General features: G+C 37.2%; 1 protein-coding gene across 3 annotated transcripts in view; it reads left to right on the forward strand.

Moving 5' to 3' along the window:
• Window positions 1-7,262: 7,262 nt before the first annotated feature.
• The window catches only part of PPP2R5D (protein phosphatase 2 regulatory subunit B'delta), a 57,700-nt gene continuing 52,157 nt past the window's right edge, over window positions 7,263-12,805 (forward strand). Inside the window, exons 1-2 of one of the 3 annotated variants that reach the window (XM_058165114.1) lie at window positions 7,263-7,413; window positions 11,211-11,297. In XM_058165114.1, the coding sequence (XP_058021097.1) occupies window positions 7,387-7,413; window positions 11,211-11,297 (114 nt within the window). In that variant the 5' untranslated portion in view covers window positions 7,263-7,386. The remainder of the gene's footprint in view (window positions 7,414-11,210; window positions 11,298-12,805) is intronic. The other 2 variants (XM_058165112.1, XM_058165113.1) reach the window with 2 other exon arrangements.

Here is a 12,805-nt window from a genome sequence, read left to right on the forward strand (position 1 = left end):
CTTCACACTCAATTGGATACAATCTTCAGGCAGTCTCCATCAGATGCAGGATGTTCTTGAATATGGAATGTTATGACTAACTTTCTGCCACTCCAACAACAACCCCCTCCCAACTTCAACAGCTAAAATATGTGGCAGTTAAGAAGCAAAAAAGAAAATTGCCTTTCAAAACTAACAGGTACATTCAGCCAAAAACGTACATTTTTGTATTGGCATAAGACTGGATAGAATGTGAAATTTGTGCAGAAATGCACAATTCTGATTCTTTTGATTACTGTTCTACACAACCAAGCAGGAGCTCTTGACTTAACTTTTTTTAAAATTCCTTTTTGCTAGATCTTGACTCTAATATTTGCTGACTTTTCTGCATCTTGGACCTCAAAGTGATATTTTGATCTTGGTTTTTATCCAAGAATGCCAGACACATTGAAAAGGGTAAATCATGATAACCCAATGTATATCACTCAGTTGTGAGCTTCTTTCGCTACATCTCTGAGGCTGCAGTACCTTTTTAATCATGCTATTTTTAGGAATTTCCTTACTTAAGCCAGTGTCACAGAGTTTGATCTGTTTTATCTATTCTTATGCTGCCCTGCAGTATCTGGAAAATCCATGAGAGGCATATACCTTCCTTGTCTGAGCTTTTAGCCTTCAGAGATAGAGCTGTTATCTTTGTCATGCCCCCATACTAGAAGTTCTGCCTCACAGGGGAGACTATTAATATATATTCCTATGGTTTTACTCATTTCCTGATCATCAGAAGGCAGTGTATGACTCGTTTGTTCTTATTGGGATCCATCTGACAAACATATTGTTAACCTTAGAACCTATATGCTTCAAATCTCTCTATTGGGAATTGAACTCTTGGGCGCATTATGTGTCTAGCTTTATGACTTATGATAATCCTTATTTTCAAAGTCTGTTGTGGTGTCAAGTCATTTCAGCAATATATACTAGAATAAATTCCCCCCAAGATAATGGAGTTATGGAATCTCTAGCATGAAGACATGGCATAAATAATAATTCTATTTTTTTAGTTAGAGAGATCAAGTAAAGTGGTTGTATCTCATTCACTGATTGTCCATATACTGTAATTCCCTTTCTACAAATTTTGACAAATAGAGCTATTATAGCTGATAAATCTAGGTGCATTTTATAAGAATAATAATTTAATTTCCAGTAGACAATTTGAAACATCTGAGGTCTAATATTCATTATAAATGCTAAACCCCAATAAAGAGGTAACTGGTCATACATTGCTTCCTGGTAGTCAAGCAATGTGTAAAATGACAGGAAGTCAATAAGTGGGGAGTCTTATTCTAGGGCTGGTAATCTAAGACACTTCCAGAAGGGTTCACTCTTCCTCAGCTTTGTCCTCAATGCTCAGAAATTTATGGCATCCCTGATACTGCAGTCTATCAGATGCCTAGTGAATCCAAGTCATGGAACCTACAACTGGAACAGGATAATGTTTTAGCTTGGATGTTCTGGGCATGAATGGATGATCAGAGTCAACATAAGAATATATTTTTATCTCATATAACATGCTGTCACATCTCGGTGTCATTCTTATTTTGGGTGCTCTATTCTTCTTTCCTAAGAAAATCCAACCTTCTATGTTTCCAGATGTGTAATTCCCCCCCAAATAAATAAAACAAAAGAGTTACTATCAGCTCTTACTAGGATTTGAAAGAGTAAGCCAAATAGCTATCCAAAGAATGAAGACTACTTATGCACAATTGTTCTTGAAAGAACTATGGACCCCAGCCAAAGCCATTTAGGTATTCTGTGGCTTGCTAGTCTATGCACACTGGGCTGATCCCACTCTCTGCTCCATTTATTATTGCTACTCTGTACATCATGTTCAATCTTGGCAAGAAGCAACATTTGTCAGTTTTGCTTCCCAAGGACAGTGATTTTAAGTTGGCAGAAAAGGCTATAATACTTATGCCAAATTGGAGGAAAAGAGGAAAAATTGAGTAGAGATAAGCTTCTTAAGACTGTCACTAGTGACACATAAAATTCTACTTTCAATTGCAATGACATATCAGAATCAAAGTCCCAGATGACAAGTGAGAAAAACCTGTGTCTCATTCTCCTTCCTCCCTGCAGTCTGAAAGGATCTGAGAATCCCTGGAACTGGTTCCATTTTAGAACCATATTTAAATACTGTAGATCAGGAGTGCCAAACTTGATTTCATTGAGGAGTACATCAGGATTGTGTTTGACCTAAGGTGGGTGGGTGGCCTTGGCCGGGGTGAGTGTGGGTGTGGCCAGGTCAACATCACACATGTCAGAGGCACCACTGGTGGCCAAGTGCTAAGGCAGGACTTCCCTCAGACCCTCTTTCACTCTCATTATAATATCCTTCCTTCCTTCCTTCCTTCCTTCCTTCCTTCCTCTCTTCTGTTCTCTTTTTCCTTCCCTCTTCATTCTCTTTTGTTCTTCCTTCCCCTCTTTCCTCTTTTTTCTTTCCTTGCTCTCTTCCCATCTTCCCATCTTCTGTTCTTTTTCTTTGTCTTTCCTCTTTCCCTTTCTCCTTTCCTGTCCCTTCTTGGATGCTCAAATGCAAAAGGGGAAACATTTCTCCTTGTTTTGTTTTGCTTTTAGTTTGTTTTGCTAGCCCTCTGCAGTGAAAATGAGGTCCCTCTGCTGGCAAAAACAGAGCCTGGGAGGGCTGCATGTGGCCCTCCCAGGCTCCGTTTTCAGCCACGACAGTCTCTTCAGCCCTTTGCCAGCAAAAACTGAGCTTGGGGGCCACGCAAGCTCCCTTGGACCCCATTTTTGATCGCAACGGCCTCCTGCAGCCCTCCAGGCTCCATTTTCTCTGGCAGAAGCACCTTGGGCTGGTCGTTCCCTGTTTCTAGGACAGACCTGCAGGCCAGATCAAAGCACCCCGCAGCCCAGATTCAGCCCGCAGGCCTTGAGTTTAACACCCCTGCTGTAGATCATTCTGTCCAACCACTTATTTCTGTTTAGTATGCTTAAAAATAATGCTCAAGGACTGATCTTTCTGCCCATTCTTACAACATCCATCTTGGTATCTTTGTGATGTTCATAATCTGTGCAAGAAGTGTACAATATTTGTTATACTACAGGAATATTACTGCTAATGATCATAACATTTTTGTGGGTTTATCTAATCAAATAGTTATTGCTACAAATCCTTTTAAACTGGCATTGTATACTTACTTTTTGGGGAATGCATTCTATTAAATATTATAGAATGCATATATTTGCCACATATGTTGTTGATCCAGTCCTATGTATTTTTAGTTTTTAGTTAGAAATAAATTTAGCTGAACTCAATATAATTATTATAAACTGCACATGCTCATTTAATTTCAGAAGGGAAAATAGTTTTCCAAGATTGTAATATTTATAAATCTTCACAATGTTTCTTCGCAAACTGCTTCTAATATTTAACTCTATTGTTTTTCATTATAATTTCTATATAGCTCATCTAAAGACTAGATTTCTAATTGACCTAATCATGTTGATGAAAAAAATCACTGACTAGTTTGGTGAAACTGTATTAATCTGGAACATTTATGATTTGGTTCTGTTTGCTTAACCTGTTTTATCACAGCAACTGAAGTTATTCAGTAAATAATAGGACTTAATAGAACACATTTTTATGATGTGTGAATAATTCTTTTAAGTATAGACATACTTTTTCCATAACAGCCAAATTCTATTTATTTTTATATTACTTTTCTCTAATGAGTATGATATCCATAATCCGAGCAAAGAAGCTTCAAATTTTAGCCTTGTTTTCATTTTCGGCCCAGTGAAAACCAAGACCTAATGCAAACCAAATTGTGTAAATCCAGCCTGGATGATGTTTATTGAACCCTATACCAAAAAAAGTGGGGAAAAAATCATTTCCAGATAGTTAATTTCTTTCTTATAAATTTCCATGAAATTTAAACTTACTAAAATTACTTTGCATTATGTAATTTTTTTTTCAAACGAATATAAAGTTTTATTGCAAGTTTAGGCTCTCTACAAGAATCTCAACTATTAACGGTCAAAATGAAAATGAATTGGCAGCAGAGAAGAGTCCGGAGAGAAGTTTCTCTCCAGCTGATGAGATGCAGGAGGCAACTCCCTACACAGGGAGGTCACGCTCTCTCTCTCTTTTTTTTTATTGAAAAGGTTTTACAACAACAATTAAATTTTTCCCCTCTCCTCCCCCCTCCCCCTCCTTCTCCCCTCCCTCCAAACCCCCCCCCCCCGACTTCCTGGAGCAAACACAAGGTATAGTTCAATAAACAAACAGTCATACATTAAATTTTTAAAATCTAACACAATTATAATCCTTCTCTCTCACATAACCTGACTTCTTCCATTAAAATCAAAAACAACATCCTTCATTCAAAGGCAATCTGAAATTTCTTAATCTGATATCTATTTTGAATATAATCAATCCAGTTCTTCCATTCATTTAAATATTTTTCTTGAGTACTGTCTTTCAAGAAGGCTGAGATTTTAGCCATCTCAGCCAAATTGGAAACTTTCAATATCCATTCTTCTATTGTGGGTAATTCTTTTTTCTTCCAATATTGTCCAATCAACAGTCTTGCTGCTGTTATTAAGTTCAAAATCAACTTAGTCTCAATCACTGTACAGTCTGTTGTTATTCCCAAAAGGAAAAATTGCGGTAGGAACTTTATCTTCTTCTTCAGAACATTCTGCATAATCCACCAGATTCTTATCCAGAAAGACTTAATTTTCTTACAAGTCCACCATACATGAAAATATGTAGCATCATCACAATTACATCTCCAACATTTCGCTTGCATATCTGGATACATACATGATAATTTCTTAGGATCTAAATGCCATCTATAAAACATCTTATAAAAATTTTTCCCTTAAATTCTGCGCTATGAAATTTAACATTTCTAACCCAAATTTTTTCCCATGTTTTCAACATTATTGGTTCCTGAATATTCTGTGCCCATTTTATCATACAATCCTTTATTAAATCTCTTTCAGAATCTATTTCTATCAACACATTATACAATCTCTTTATATGCCCCTGGGTTTGATTTCTAATTTGTTTAACCAAATTTTCTTCATTTTGAATAACACCAATTTTCTGATCTTCTTTCCATCTAGCCTTTAACTGTCCATATTGAAACCAAGTATAATTCCTCCCTTCTTCTTTTAATGTCTCCAAAGATTTTAGTTGTAAATTTCCCCTCTCATTATGTAAAAGATCTTTATAAGTAATCATTTCTTGTTCCTGTTCTATATTTATATTCTCTACTGCATGCCGAGGACTTGCCCATATAGGAATTTTATAATTTAACTTAACTTCATTGATACCAAAAGAGGATCAGGATTGTACTAAGCCTGGGAATTATAGACCGATTTCACTCTTGAATAATGATTATAAGATTTTTGCGAAAATAATGGCAAATAGGTTAATGGAAATTGTACAACAAAGGATTCATACTGACCAGTCTGGTTTTATAAAAGGGAGACAAATGAGGAATAATGTTAGGCAGATAGTGAATTTATTGGAATATTTGGAAAAGAAAAATCAGATTCCGGCAGCGTTTATATTTTTGGATGCAGAGAAAGCTTTTGATCGTTTGCATTGGGAATTTTTATTTAAATTAACAGACAAAATGCAATTTGGAAATGGTTTTATAAGAATACTTAGGGCAATTTATGGAGAGCAAACAGCTCAGATAAAAATTAATGGTAGTTTGACAGATAGTTTTAAAATTGCGAAAGGAACAAGGCAGGGGTCCTTTATCACCTTTATTGTTTATTTTGTCTTTGGAACCTTTATTGGATAAGATAAGAGAGTTAAGGGAGATAGAGGGTATTAGAATTAGAAGACATGAATACAAAGTTAGAGCATTTGCAGATGATTTGGTTGTTATGTTGACTCAGCCTATAAATTCAAGTGTATATTTGTAATTAATCAATATGGAAGAGTCTCAGGGTTTAAAGTAAATCAAAATAAAACAAAAGTGTTAACCAAAAATATGATTAAGAACCAAAGAAAAACTAGAGGAAATAACAGGATTTGAAACTGTAAAAAAGGTTAAATATTTAGGAGTCTTTCTACCTCATCAAATGTAAAATTGTATAAGAATAATTATGATGCGTTATGGAAAAAAATTCAGAAGGAAATGAATACTTGGAAAAAATTACAATTATCTTTGTTGGGGAGAATAGCAGCTATAAAAATGAATGTTTTGCCTAAATTCTTGTTCTTGTTTCAGATGATACCAATAATTAAGAAAGACAAAAATTTGGAAGAATTTGGCAAAAATTTGGCAGATTGGAATTAATAAATTTATATGGGAAGGGAAAAAAGCGAGAGTCAAAATGAAAATAATGCAAGATACACGGGAAAGAGGAGGATTAAAAATGCCTAATTTAAAATTGTATTATGAAGCAGTTGTTCTTTCGGTAATAAGTGATTGGTTTAATTTGACGGAGGAAAGGATTTTGAATATAGAAGGTTATGATTTATTATATCGTTGGCATGCATATTTATTGTATGATAAGAAAGTAGACAAAGCTTTTAAGAATCATGTGTTGAGAATTTCTCTTCTGCGTGTCTGGAAAAAATATATTATAAGTTGCATTATGTAATTTTTAATTTGCATTGTATCGGAGAACAGCTTTACGATACTTTTGTTTTCATATTTGTAAAAAAATGATTGTACAAAATTGGCACAGTATCAACAAATCAGCAATACCAAAACATTTTGAGTCATGAGATAACGAAGAACATATATTAATATCATTTTTAAAAAAATGCAAGCAAAATTAACTGCAATGCAGTTGTCATTCTTCCGAGTAGCTTCCTGACAAATTTCTCCAAGGAATTTTCTCTATTGGGCTGTTTCTCCTTGACAATGACACAGAAAACTGCGTTACATTGTACCGATAGTCCCATATTTCACAAACGACTCCTATGTACTGTACACATTTTACGCGCCCCTTCCAACTTCTTTAAAGCAGGAATGGCGACCCCGATGCACACATCCTGCCAATCCCAGCACTGCCCAAAGCCGCCGAGCATTTTGTGGCGCGCCCCCACCCCCACCCCCACCCCCTTCAATCACTATTGCTTTGCAAACTGGCAAAACCTCTCCCATTCTCTCCCGCCTCTCTCCTGTCCTTCAAAAACCGCTTGAGATAAGCGCCAATGGGAAAATTCGCTGCGATGACCTCTGGCCAATGAGATAAAAGTGACAAATCAGTCGTCAGGCGGTTTTAGGACGGCAGGCCCAATCGGCACCATCTGCCACTCCTGCGCAGAGGGAGGCGGCGACAGTGAGGACAACCGAGAGAGGAGGCCGAGCCGGCGGGAGAGGCCGAGCGGGTCAGCTCGTAGTTCTTTTAAGATCCGGGATGCCCTACAAGCTGAAAAAAGAGAAGGTGAGGGGAGCAAGCGGGTAGGCCGGGAGGATGCTCTGTTAGGAAGACGGAAATGCCCTCGTGCAAAAAACATGCCCAGGCCTGGCAGAGACCGAATTCGGGGCCTCCGCCGGGAGAGGAGCCTCCCCACCCGCGCGTCTCAAGCCGCAGGCTGGCAGGGCGGGTACGGGGGCTGCTGCAGCACTTTTATTTGCAAGAGTCACAGCAGCCCTTTCGGGCGACGCAGGATCCGCGTCGTGCAACAGTTCCGGGAAGCGATCAAGGCACACCTGCGTGCAAGCAGACCTAGGGCTGCCACACATACAAACGTCGCCCGGCGCGCTCATGCTGACACGCACGGTGCAGACAATGCAGTTTAGATTACCCTTTGGCGAAGGCCTTTGGCGGCGGGGTTTGTAGTGCCAGGCGTTGAGAGAGAAAGCCGGCTTACGGGCGCCGCTCTCGCAGGAATCTCCAAAAGAGGAAAGGCGGATCGAAGTTGAGCGTTTCAGTGGCCTGTTCATAAATAAAAGGACTATGGATGTACCTGCATCGCAGCATGGAAAATCCCGGTGCTCGTACGATTACAGCTCACGATTAAGATGTGCAAAAGCGGCGGCGGGGCGGGGGGACGGCGAAGGCGACTGCACGATGCATAGACAATTGCGGAGGTGGGGAAGAGAGAGAAGGAGGGTTGGTTGCGGAAACAGGAGAGAATTTAGTAGAGATTGTCCCGGTGTTAACAATACAGAAGATCATGCTACAAAGAGTGAAAAAAATGCACCTTCTCACTTCGGTAGTAGAGATTTTTTAATATGTGAGTAGTTGCAGAAGCGCTGTTTTCTTTGTTAGGCGTGTATCCGCCTGGTCTTTCATGTTCATGCAGATTTTTGCATGAGATGTACACTATGACATAGATAGGCCTTGCATACATCTGTATGGAAGATACCATAGGTAGGCTTAAAGAGACTCTGCCCTCTTATCCAGCATTACACTTACTTAGGAAGTTGTAGAACACATGGAAACCATTGTTGCCATTCTTACTAGATTGTGCAGTGCCTGTGAGAAATATAGATAAAACTGTGTACTTGTTCCAAAAACATTGCTAAGTAAGGAGCTGGAGTTTTAGCAGATTCAAGGGCTGTGCATGTGCGGGCTGACATAATTCTCTAATGGTGCACGTACTTGACTAGTATACAAAAAATACAAGTGTGTGGACATGCTTGAGTTTGTATGTTTGAGAAAGGAGCACTTTGAACAAATAGTATTAATAGTATTTTGTTTCAGCAAATATTTTGTATGCCATATGTGCAGATGCAAAATACATTGTGTAGATGCTGAGGATACTGGTGCAAGTGGACCTTGAGTTAGGATCACAGTTAGGACCTGAACTTCCATCACACAGCAATGTGGTCATTAAGTGAATCTGTCATCCCTCCTAATTTTGCTTGTTGGAAACCCCTGGGAAGGTTGCAGATAACGATCATGTGACCTCATGATGTTGCAACTGTCATTTATTTATTTATTTATTTATTTATTAAATTTTTATACCGCCCTTCTCCCGAAGGACTCAGGCATAAATATATGCTGATTGCCAAGTGCTTGAATTTTGTTATGTGACCATGAGGATGCTCCAGCGATCATAAATGTAACTCACTTTTTTCAGTGCACTCATAATTTTGAATGGTCGTTAAATAAATGGTTGTAAGTTGAGGAATACCAGTAGATTTTAAATGGGCACAGCTACAAAATCATGTAATTGACATTACTTATACAGTTGTATACTCTTGCAAATAGATGGTAGCCTTCGTTTCTCTAAGTTGCAGAAATCCACAAAAAGTACATCAGGAAGACTCAGAGTGTAAGCACAGATCTGATCAAATAATAAAAAGGACACATCAATAAGTACATTAGTGGAATGCAAGTTAATATCTGTGTAAAGTTCATGAATGCATATATAGTACATGGCAGAAATACATTTATCAGTTGCAGAGAAGAGATAGCCCTTGTAGTCTAAGACTACAGCATAGTCATGCTAAGTCTAAGATTGAGCAATATGGCATGTCCAGTAATGGAAAATGGTCATGCTTTCCTTGCAGATTTCAGGTACAGTAGTTCTGTCTAGAGCTAACAATAGTGCTGTCTAGATTGTAAAAATCTGGATGTGTCCTAGATAGCAACAAATATGTATTCGTATTATCTAGAGGTCAGCTGTGTTTTTTGTATTCCAGCTGAGAAAGATAGGTGTTTAAAACCTGGAAAACTGCATCTTAGGAATGTAAAAGAGAATATTTTAAGCTACAGGCATCAACAGTTTGAGCTGGCAAAAAATTGCTTGCTTCAACTTCTGATATATCTTTATTTGACATTGTATATAAAACATTTTAAATTCAAACTTATCTGACATCACTGAAAGTGCTTTGAGTGCTAAATGGCCATTTTAATTTCAAAGTAGGTTGGAACAGTTCTGGTAGGATTGGAAAAGCTTGTTTCAAACTTCAAACAGGTATTTCGAGCTTAATACATTTTGCATGTATTTAGTCTTGACACATTTACTTTTAGTCTACACATTTTTACGACTGTGCTCAGTTGATTTCAGCAAGGCTTTTGTCTGAGAAGACATCTGTAGGACTCATCTGCTAGTATATTGTGTGTGTTCTAGGATTTTCTTTCTACTACATCTTATATTTTTCCTCTTTTAAATACATTTCTAAATAATAATTTTGTAAGCTTTTGCACAGTCCTAACATAATTTTGGTGCATCCTATTAGAGAAGAAGAATGATGGAAGTCTAATGAACTAAGGAAAAAAGACACAATTCATAGCACCTGAATAACATTCATGCAGTTTAATCCACCAGTAGGTTATGTTGTAGTCTGCAAGGTGAAACACAATATTCAAAATTTTTGAACAAAAGACAGTAACGTTTCCTGTAGTATATATTATTAGAATTGTGCTGTTGCCATAAGTGACAGATTTTTTAAAAAGTCATTAAAAACAGTACTGTACATCTGACAATGTATTTTGAATATTTAGAGGGTTGGTAGAAACATTTTTGCCTTTGCTTGGAGTAATGATAGTTATACTTTGCTTTTTTCTTGTCATAAAAGTAGAAGTATGTCAGTTCTGATTTCTCTATCTCCACCAACAATCAGTAGTACCAATTCAGTTTATGCTATTATTGTTTTCATTGCATTGCTCTCTTTGGTAGCAAAACCTATCAAATCTCTTCTGGCAATAAGTCTAACAGATTTATTATAGATTACATTTTTGTAGATTGTAGTTTACTTCAGAATATGCAATTGCTATGTACCTTGTGGGGTTTAGAGGTGACCAAACTTGATAAATAATGTTGATCTTTAAACCACCACAAATGTCTCTCTCTTTTAATTTTTGCTGTCTAGGAAAATACAACTATCCCACTGAAAATATCAATTAGATTCACTTGTCTTGGCAGAGCCCAGCAGAGACTCAACAGTTTAGTTTAAAACAACAGTCAAACAGGCACTTTTGCAGGGTGGGGTAGAGGGAAGGGCTTAACAAAATTGGGTGACCATTCTAAAAGGAGAAGAATAAATCACTCTGGGGAACTGCCTCAACAGTGGTTTGCTTTGCACAGATCTTTCTCCTATGCTGGGAAAAGGATTTCAATTTGCTTGAGCTTCTGCAATATGGTACAGTATAGCAGTTTTGTTTATAGGAAAGTGTCTGTTTTTCACTTGCATGGTACCTATCTTGAGGACAGTTTTGTGGATCACTGCATCTAAATATGCTTAGCTAGTTCTGCATTTATATCATTTCTTTTGCCTTTCTTCTAGGAGCCTCCAAAATCTACTAAAAGCACTACAAAGGCCAGCAGCAGCAGTGGAAAGGATGGAGGTAATGCAACAGAGAATTCAGAAGAGGTAATGGATTGAATTAATGTTTATTTTATTTTTTAGATTTATTTTCTGAGTACTGCAATTTTATTTCCTTATTTAAGGATAAACCATGTTGTTAAGCTAAAATTTGAGAGAATTTGGCTATAATTCCACAGCATACTTACCTATGGTTAAGGTAATTGTAGATTGCTTGTAAAAAAAATTTCAATTTATATTACATTCTGAACAATAAACTAACCACATTGGCTCAGTTTGCACAAGACACTAAAGGACACATGGTCTCATGTGTTGTACAAATTCAGCCTCTGATCATTAAGAGAGAGAAAATGACAACTATTCTTTTTCTTATGAGCATGTCTTGATAAGGTTCTAGCCTACCTCTCCCTACATTAATGCTGTTTAGAATTGCTTGATTATAATTCCCATAATCCCCAGTTTGCTGGGTATTACAAGAATTGGTGTCCGATACAGCTCGAGTACATGGTATCGAGAAAAGAAAGCCAACAAAGAGACTTATAATAAACAACTATCCTAAGTTCTCATTCTGGTCATAGCAAGCAGATAGTTCAGATCCCTATCAAGTATGATCTTTCTCTCTTTTAGCAGCCTATTGAAGTATTTGGGGGCGGGAGAGTGGGCTGAAAAGGATATAGAAGAGGTGGCTAAGAGGTATTTCATCCACTTTTGGCATTATTGTGTTCAGCATGCCACTCTTGAAGGGAAGGGAAGGGAAGAGAAAATAATTTTTCATCTCTTTTTAGGATTGAACTTTGGTTATACTGGAGATATGAGTAATTTTTTTTTTAATCTTAAAGACATAAACATTCAAGTACTAGAGTCCGCTTTATCAGATGTATAAAAATGTCTTCACATAGTCCTGGGTACATTTGCAAATTCCAGGAAAAGTGTGGCAAAACCATGTTAAATACTGTACTTTTCTCTTAATGCATGACATCTAAACGTATGTTAAACAGTTGGGAACATTGTATATAACTGATAAGCTTTAAACTGGAACTTAAAGAACATTGTAAAAGAAAAAGGATATATAGAATATGAATATAAAACTGGCTCTATTTAATATATTATTATATCTAGATCATATAGAAACACATTACTCCAATTTTTTCATTTTTAGAATATAAAGACAATTTAAAAAATAAAGAGCACTTTTTTACTATGTAGAACAGTGGTAGTCATCCTGATCCCTACCGCCCACTAGTGGGAGTTCTAGCTTTCATGGTGGGCGGTAGGGGTTTTGTCCGATACTGAAGCACTTTCCTTTTTTTAAATTTAATTGACTTTAAAAAAAATTTCATGGCATTATTTAAAAACATTTTCATTAGGTTTTCATAAAATTCCCTGTGACAATTTAAATTTCTGAAAATATATTATTTGTATTGCCCGCGCATACGTAAGTGAAACTGAATGGCGCTATAGTGCGACCGCAAACAAAAGAGCCTTGTCCCAGAATAGCTCACGGATCTCCCCCCACACCACCCAGCTGTAACAGACAAGCAGAGCTGGTAGCCAGC

The sequence above is a fragment of the Ahaetulla prasina genome, chromosome 1 (assembly GCF_028640845.1).
Source record: "Ahaetulla prasina isolate Xishuangbanna chromosome 1, ASM2864084v1, whole genome shotgun sequence".
Lineage (NCBI taxonomy): Eukaryota > Metazoa > Chordata > Lepidosauria > Squamata > Colubridae > Ahaetulla > Ahaetulla prasina.